This window comes from Orycteropus afer, unplaced genomic scaffold, assembly GCF_000298275.1.
Source record: "Orycteropus afer afer isolate SDZICR_OR568_19922 unplaced genomic scaffold, OryAfe1.0 scaffold00270, whole genome shotgun sequence".
In the NCBI taxonomy this organism is placed as follows: Eukaryota; Metazoa; Chordata; class Mammalia; order Tubulidentata; family Orycteropodidae; genus Orycteropus; species Orycteropus afer.
In genome coordinates this window covers 387,830-396,290 of record NW_006921857.1, presented here as the reverse complement: position 1 = coordinate 396,290, position 8,461 = coordinate 387,830, and the positions used below count along the sequence as shown (strand labels likewise).

General features: G+C 41.9%; 1 protein-coding gene across 1 annotated transcript in view; it reads left to right on the top strand.

Moving 5' to 3' along the window:
• Positions 1–2,169: 2,169 nt before the first annotated feature.
• Positions 2,170–8,461, top strand: part of MRPL1 (mitochondrial ribosomal protein L1) — a 167,124-nt gene continuing 160,832 nt past the window's right edge. The window contains exon 1 of the mRNA XM_007950379.1: positions 2,170–2,200. Coding sequence (XP_007948570.1) covers positions 2,170–2,200 — 31 coding nt within the window. The remainder of the gene's footprint in view (positions 2,201–8,461) is intronic.

Below are 8,461 nucleotides of genomic sequence, written 5' to 3'. Positions count from 1 at the left end.
CTCCTGCTCTTCTGGCCTGCTTCTTTGGGTGTCCCTGAGTTTCCCCTCCTCACCTAATCCCTTCAGCTGATTGCTCTTCTCTTTGGCTCCCTGGGTTTTACCCCTTTCTCCTGCTCTTCCGGCCTGCTACTCTGTGCTACGCCCGTGCTTACCTTGCTCCCGGAGACCCGGTCCCTCTCTGGTCATTAATTAAGAAATCTTATTCTTCACGTGGAGGTGTACTATGTACAAATATAATAAAATGTGGGAAATTCCTGTTTTGATTCAATACAACTTTCAGTGGCAGCTTCACGGAAGCAAGTTAGTTTTTAGGCTTGCCATTTCTAATTTAGTCATAGAACATCCCAAAGGTCAGTTCCAGAAGACAAAGTAAAGTATTATAATGTAACGTGCAAAGACCTGGTGTTAGAAAATCCAAAGGGAAGAACACGCTCATTTCTCAAGCTGAAGGAATTGAAGAGAAAATTCAAACCTGAAGTTGCAATAGTGAAGGATTCTATGGGCAAAATATTGACTGATGCAGGAAGCATCAAAAGAAGATGGAAGGAATACACAGAGTCACTGTACCAAAGAGAATTGATCAATATTCAGTTCATATATAAATATATTAATTTATTGAACATTTACTGAGGGATTCCTGTGTGCCAGGCACTGCAGAAAGTACAGATAATATGAAAATGAATAAGATACGATTTCTACCCACAAAGAGCAGACTGGAGGAAAATACAGATATATTGTGATGGTTGTACAACTCTGTGAATATACTAGAAACCATTACATTGTACAATTTAAATTAGTGAATTGTATGGTATGTGAATTATATCTCAGTCAGTACTATTGAGAGAAACCAAACCCCAAAACAGTTATAATTTTTGATACTGTACAAAAACCAGGAAGAGGTGGCCAACCCAGCATAGTATGTGAGGGAAATAAGGCTTTACCTGAGTATTTAAAAACAAAGCAGGTATTAGTTAGGTGGTTGGTGTAAGATACTCCTAGCCAAGGGGACATAATGAACAAAGTCATGAAGGAGAAAGTATGTGCGTGTGTATGCTTGTGTGTTGGGGTGGGGGTTGGCCCTGAGTAGGCTGAAGCAAGACAGGAAGGAGCTTCAGGGATGTTTAGTCACTGGAATGTTTTATTAAAACTGTGAAATGATGTAATCCGTGATCCAAACTGAAAACTAAACCCGTTGTCTTGGAGTCATTCTCACTCATAAAGACCCTATAGGACAGCGTGGAACCGCTCCGTAGGGTTTCCAAGGCTGTTATGTTTCAGACTACCACGTCCTTCTCCCGCAGAGTGGCGGGAAGGTTAGCACTGCCGCCTACCTTTCGGTTAGCAGCCAAGCGTCTGACCAATGCGCCACCAGAGCTCCTAATCCGTGATCAGATTTTAGATAGTCCACACTGACAGCTGTGACGTAATGGAAAGTCCACAGCTTTTTTTTTTTTTTAAATCGTAATAACTTGTGCGTAGGTAGCCAATCTGCAGTTTTAAAACTAGAGGAGTTATATAAACTTGAAGTATTATTAGCCAATTGATCTTAATCGCACAGTTTGCCTGCAGGGGAGAAATGTAGGGCAGATTAATTTAAAACTGACATACAACTACGTTGATCTTGCACTGAGTTAAAAAGAAATTTTTGAGTGGAACAACTCCCTTAGCTGGTGGCGTAAAGCCCGGCGAGTGTATTTTCGTATCTTTATAAGGCTAGAAACGTGTCGGCAGAAACTTAAGGTGATTCTTCAGGTTTTCTGTTTTTCCTGCATTTAGAAGGGTCCTTGGTACTCTCGCAATGTACTAAAACTATCATTCTGAGTACACCTGCAGGATTAAAAAGAAGGATAAAATAGTTACGGCTTCGCCAACAGGACATTTGCTAGGAACAGCTGGCTTTCCTGAAATTAGTAATGCTGTCTGCCCGGAACCACGAAACGGAAGGTCCCAGGCAACACAGAGACTGTGGCACCGCCACGGGGCGCGGGCGTTGTGCGCCTAGCACTGTCGCGCCTTCCCGCCCCCACTTCCTCTCTACGTCTCGGACCCTTTCTTCTTGTTCTTTCTAAACCTTCCCTTTCCGCCAATTCTGGACCGGAACCCTTTTTTAAAATTCTTGCCAGTTGAAGCGTAGGACCAATTTCATCCACACAATCCGGGATCGTCAACATGGCGGCGGCCTCTAGATGCCTCAGTAGAGGTAAGTCTGGGGGTTCCCTTGGGTTGCGAGGAAAATGATTCTGGTGCGGAGTTCCCTATTATAGCAAACTGCAACAGGACTTTTCTAAGCATGCGTCTGCACTGGTGGCCCGAAGTGCTTCCTGTTCTTTTTGGGTTCTGTGCTCTTCAAATGATCTTCACTATTTAAAAGCGACCTTATCAGGGGTTTCTGTCCTTTCTGGAGCCGTACACACTAAGGCGGTGCGGGGGTGGTGGTGGTGGTAGAAAAATGGGAGGGAGATGTACGTAGACACACCTCTAGCTATCCGTTTGAGAGGAGGTGGAGACAGGGTTCTATAAACGGGGGAGTAGGCTGAGGGAAGGAGTTTGATACGTGAAGCAGTGAGTTCTGATAATGGAAAGATAGCATATTTTGATTGGCTTACATCTGTAAACTTTAATGCAGTAGTTTACAAAGTTTTTTTTTTTTTTTTTTTTTTTAATGTTATTGTGATTTGGCTGAAAGTTTACAGGGCAAATTCATTTAACACTCAACACATTTCGTTTCATGGCTTTGATAGCAATCCCCATGATTTAACAGCTCTCTCTTCACACTTCCTTTCTGTGGTTACCTTTTCTCACTGCCCTTCTTTCCTATGCATTCCTACCCTCTGAGCTATCTTCTGTGCAAATGCTGCCCTTCTGATCTCCCACGGTTAATTGTGTTAAGACGTGTATCTACCTGGCGTAAATGTTCACCTTGTAGGCCTGCCTATTGTTTGGCTGGAAGTGAGTTAAACTTAAGGTTTGAAGGGTGACTAGGGGTCATAGTCTCATGCAGTCTCTCTCAGACAAGTAAGCCTGGTATTTTTTATGATTTTGAGTTTTGTTTCACATTTTCTCTGGCTCTGTCTCCCTATTCTGATCCCTTTCCAAGTTGTTGACCATGGTAGCAGGGCACCATGTAGTTCTTATGGTCTCAGGTCATAGGTTACAAAGTTCCTGCTGATGCTTTTGGAGTTCATCCTTGCAGGCCATCCCAGTTCTTAAATTATCAGGCATTGACTAATTTGGATCAACAGTTATCACTGGATGTTAATGCAGTAGTCCTTCTTCATAGCAGTTCTTTTCAGTAATTAATAAAGTCAAATGTGTTAGCTAGAATAGTAGCCTAAAACCCTGGGTACAGTGTTCTTTGTTTTTGTTTTTGAAGCACTGATACATATTATTATTTAATTAAAGAAGCTTTTTAGTTATAGGCAGAAGTCAACTTCTCTTGCATTTTACAGAGAAAGAAATTGATCCTGTATGGGGCCATGGCCATGTAACTGGTAACTGGCAGAGCCAGGACTCAAGCTTGCACTCCTAGGCCAGTGATTTTCTATACTACATCACAGTTTTTTCTTTGAACTTCTTACAGGAAATAGGATCCTCTGTGTGAGATAGTTGTGCAGATAGTGGTGCCAAGAGATCAGGACAGACCCTAAAGACTACCAAGTGAACAAACCAAAATGCATATCTTGCTTAAAAGTGATTGATGACATTATCTTCATATATGATAGAAATAACATAAAAAATCAAAGAAACACAAAAGGAAAACTGGAGGTTATCATTCCCTTCTTGCCACACTTTGTTCTCCTAGTTTCCTGGATTCCTCCCTCTTTTAATTTTCTTCCTTTCTCACTGATCATTCTTTCTCAAATTACTTTGCTAGTTCCTTCTCCTCTCAGCAGTGTCTTATCTTGGAGTGCTCCAGACACGAGGATTCCAACCATTATCCCCATGTCTTCTATATCTAGGCTCACTCAATCCAGATCTTGTGGCTTTGACTACTGTCTTTATCTTTACTCTCAAATTTATATGTACAGCTGGGACCCCTCTCCTGAATTTTAGATTCTTATATCAATCTGCTTGTTCTAGATCTCCATTTGAATATCTAATCAGCACCTCTCACATGTCTAAAATTGAACTCATTATTGTAGCCTGTAGTCTTCCCCATTTTGGTTGATGGCAACTCCATTCTTTCAGTTGCCTAGGCCAAAACCTTAGAATTGTCTTTGACTCCTCTCTTTTCCTCACATTTCACATTAAATCATTTGGCAAGTCCAGCTGGATTTATCCTCAAAATAAATAAAAAATCTGACTTCATTTCACTCCATTGCAACTACCTTGTTTCAAGCCACTATAGTCTCTCACGTGGATTTTTTTAGTCTGCTTTCAACAAGAAATGAAATTGGGCCTTTAATAACTTAAATTGTATTACACCTATGATCAGAACTGTGTAGTGCCTCCCCTCCTCTTTTTTGTGAATCCATGGTCCCTGTAATAGCCTATAGCTGTGCTAACCTTTTTGGTATCCAACATTGAGCACTGGAAATGTGACAAATCCACATTGAGTGTGGAAAATACACACTAGATTACAAAGACTCAGTATGAAAAGAAGAATGTATAATATCTCATTTGTTTAATACTGATAACATGTAGAAATTATAATAAGCACTTGGCTGCCAACCAAAAGGTTGGTTTGAACCTACTCAGTGGTTTCATGGGAGAAAGACCTGACATTCTGCTCCCTTAAAGATTACAGCCTAGAAAACCCGATGGGGCAGTTCTGCTGTGTCACATGGGGTCACAATTCTGTGAGTCAGAATTAATTTGATGGCACCTAATAACAACATGTGTAATAAAATATTTTTTATTATTAATTTCACTTTTTGTTTTTACCTTTTTTTGTTATGGCTATTAGCAAATTTAAAATTATACATACGGTTCACACTGTGGCTCCCATTATACTTCTCTTGGACAGCATTGGGTTAGAGTCTTCTACATCATCTGGTGCCTGCCTTTCTTCTCCCATCCCACCTCCCCAACTTACCTCTTTGAATTCTTTGGCCACCTTCCTTCTTATTCCATCTGCTCTGGCCACACTGGCCTCTTTGCAGCTTTGGGACCTTTACCCTGGTTGTTCCTTTTGCCTGGAATACTTTTTTCCTAGATATTAGCATGGCTACCTTTCTTATTTTCTTTAACTTTTTGGTCAAATATCACCTTTTCAATGAGGGCTATCTTAACCATCTTATTTAAAAATGCAGCCCACATTTCCCCTGACTCTCAATTCTTTGACACATCTGTCCTATTCTCTCTACCACCATATTACATTTATTCGTATCTTCTACTCCACTATATAAGCTCTACAAGCACCTTCTGAAGAGTGGCTGCTGGGTTTGAACCATCAACCTTCTGGTTAGCAATCAAATGCCAACCCATAAATAGTTGTTGAACAAATGTTTGAATGGCTCATCAAAAAAAAAAAAAAAAAAGCCTTCCCCTTCTAAGTGCTGTAATTGATAATATTTAGAGTGATTAGATTTCAGTTTTTGCTTTCAGTTGCTGAAATTTTCTTCATTTATACAGCAGATGTTTATGAGTCTCCATTTACCAAACACTGTAGAAGGTGTGGAGGAGACAATGGTAAACAAGCTATGCACATTCCCTGCCCATGTGCTTATCATTTATTGAGGAACAGACATTAATTGCATAATTATGTCTTTAATTATGATTCTTAATGCTGTGAAGAGAAAGTACAAGGTGCTACAAGAGTGTATTTGAAAGATTTACACCTACTCCTTACTTATTGACTGTCTTATTATATAGCATTTCACATTTATGACAACTTTGAATAAATTCTCAGACCTCTGATAGTCTGGGCCCCATGTGGGGCCATGGCCAGGCCTGGGGAACCATCCATGGGCCACCCTCAATGATTTACCAGAGGCCCTGGTGATGACTGGGCCACATGAGGTTTGGTGGCTGACCAACTATGGAATACCTTCTTCCTTTCATCTGTAATATCTCAGTCCAGCTGTGGAGGGCACAGTACGATGGTGGGATGACATGAGGTTGCGAGCAAACAGGGGGAAGCCAGATGAGGGCCTAAAGGTACTAGGGAGGTCAATGAAGGAAAAAAGATGGGGGCTGCACAGGGCTGTGGAGCTGGGACTGGTGGAGGACAAGTGAGGTCCCTACCCAGGGTAGGCACTGGGAGCCAGTGAGTGGTAGGCAACACTCAACCACCACCATCACCATCTACAACCCCTATGGGCTCCGTGGTGGTGGGAAAGGGGAGCCCACTGTGCCACATGCATCCCAAGATGCGCTGGTGGCACGTGACTGGCAATGGATGATCGGGGTGACACTTGTATTGAAGATGGGGCATGACCCCTGATTCTTGTGTAACACCAGTTTCGCTTGTTGTTGTGTGCCGTTGAGTAGGACCCGACTCATAGCAACCCCTCCTTGGGTTTCCGAGGTGTTATCACTACGGAAGTAGATTGCCCAGCCTTCCTTCTGAGGAGTGGCTGGTGGATTTGAACTGCTAGCCTTCTGGTTAGCAGTTAAGTACTTTAGGCACTATGCTACCAGAGCTCCTCAGTTTCACTTAGTAGCCTGGTTTTGGGAACCTAGCCATGTTGATAATTGATAATTTTCTGAATCTTCAAAGAAGGCTTTTCTGCAGAAGTAATGTTTTAAGTTGTTGTTAGTTCTGTCAAGTTGGCTGGTGCCTCATGGCAACCCCACATACAATAGGATCAGACTACTGTGATCCATAGAGTTTTCACTGGCTGAGTTTTCAGAAGTAGATTGCTAGGACTTTCTCCTTGGCACATCTTACTCTGGAAGCTCCTCTGAAATCTGTTCAGCACCGTGGCAACACAAAAGCCTCCACAGAGCAGTTTGGAGGCTGCAAAGAAGTAATCCAGGTGGTAGATAATAGTCACGCAGGCTATACGGTTGCAGTGGGAAAGCAAAGACTAGGTAGATAAATCTCCTAGGAAGAGTAAGGATTATAGAATCAGGTGCCCAAATCCTGGGGAAATAAAAACTTTCAATATCAGCTTTAAGAGAATAAACTAGGAAAGGAGATGGAATATTGTCTGTCATTGCCAAGGGAGTGGGGAAGATATGGATTTAGAATGAGTACAGATGCAGGTAGGTTCATATATTTTGTGACAAGTAGGGAAGAAGTTCTGAGGCTTCTATTTTCTCTGGAGCAGCAAATGATAAGAGTGAGGGGAGAAAAAAAATGTGTTAAAGGACTACCGGTAAGATGGAGGAATAAGCAGACAAGCGACACAGACCCTCTTCAACAAAGAAAAGAAAAACCAATTGACAGAGATACAGAAGATAATCCTGGAATCTTGAGCTTTGAAAGGAACTATACAGAAGTGGATTAGGCACCAACTAGTGGAAAAACCTGAACAAAACTGAGTACAGAGATGGACAGAGCTGCAGACTGTCAGCTACTCTGATGGGACCAACAGCCTGAATATTTCCAAGTGGTGTTGCGACCTGAGAATTGACCTAAAGATCAACTCTAGTCACCAAGCGCTGCAGGAATGACTGCACTGGGGGCCTATGACTAGGAAGGGAAACAAGAAGGAGGGAGACAATCTGAGCTGTTGACTTTCCGCTGACCAGAGGGCACAGTCATTTTGACTGTTTACACACGACAGCCACTTTGGATATTTAAAGTGACCGAGGGTGCAGCCATTTTGAATGTTTACAAGCAGTGGCCATTTTGGATATTTAAAGTGATGGAGGGCACAGCCATTTCAAATGTTTACAAGTGGCAGCCATTTTGGATATTTAAAGTGACCGAGAGTGCAGCCATTTTGAATGTTTACAGTTGGTGGTCATTTTGGATATTTAAAGTGACTGAGGGTGCAGCCATTTTGAATGTTTAAAGGTGGCGACCATTTTGGATATTTAAAGTGACCAAGGGTGCAGCCGTTTTGGATGTTTACAAGCGGTGGCCATTTTGGATATTTAAAGTGATGGAGGGCACAGCCATTTTGAATATTTACAAGTTGTGGCCATTTTGGATATTTGAAGTGACTGAGGGTGCAGCCATTTTGAATCTTTACAAGTGGCAACCATTTGGATTTTAAAGTGATGGCATTCTCATTCAGATTCCAGGGACCTAAGAATAGGCTCTGTTTGCCAAGGTAAACAGGGACATATGGGAGGCTGACAACAGGAAAGTAGAAAGATGGTAAGTGTATAAGTGCTGTCAACTAGCAAATAGAGGAGCACAGTACCCTGCTTGCATAAATAACATACAAACAAAGAACTAAAATCGTGGGCAAGTTATTCCAACATACAATCAACAGTTAAATATAAATACAAAAACTTCACAATGCCTTGGACACAACAGAACATCACAGTCCACACAAAGAAGCAAGATAAAGCAGGAGAAACAAGGGACCAGGATACAGACTCAAAGCACATCCCTGAGGAAGAC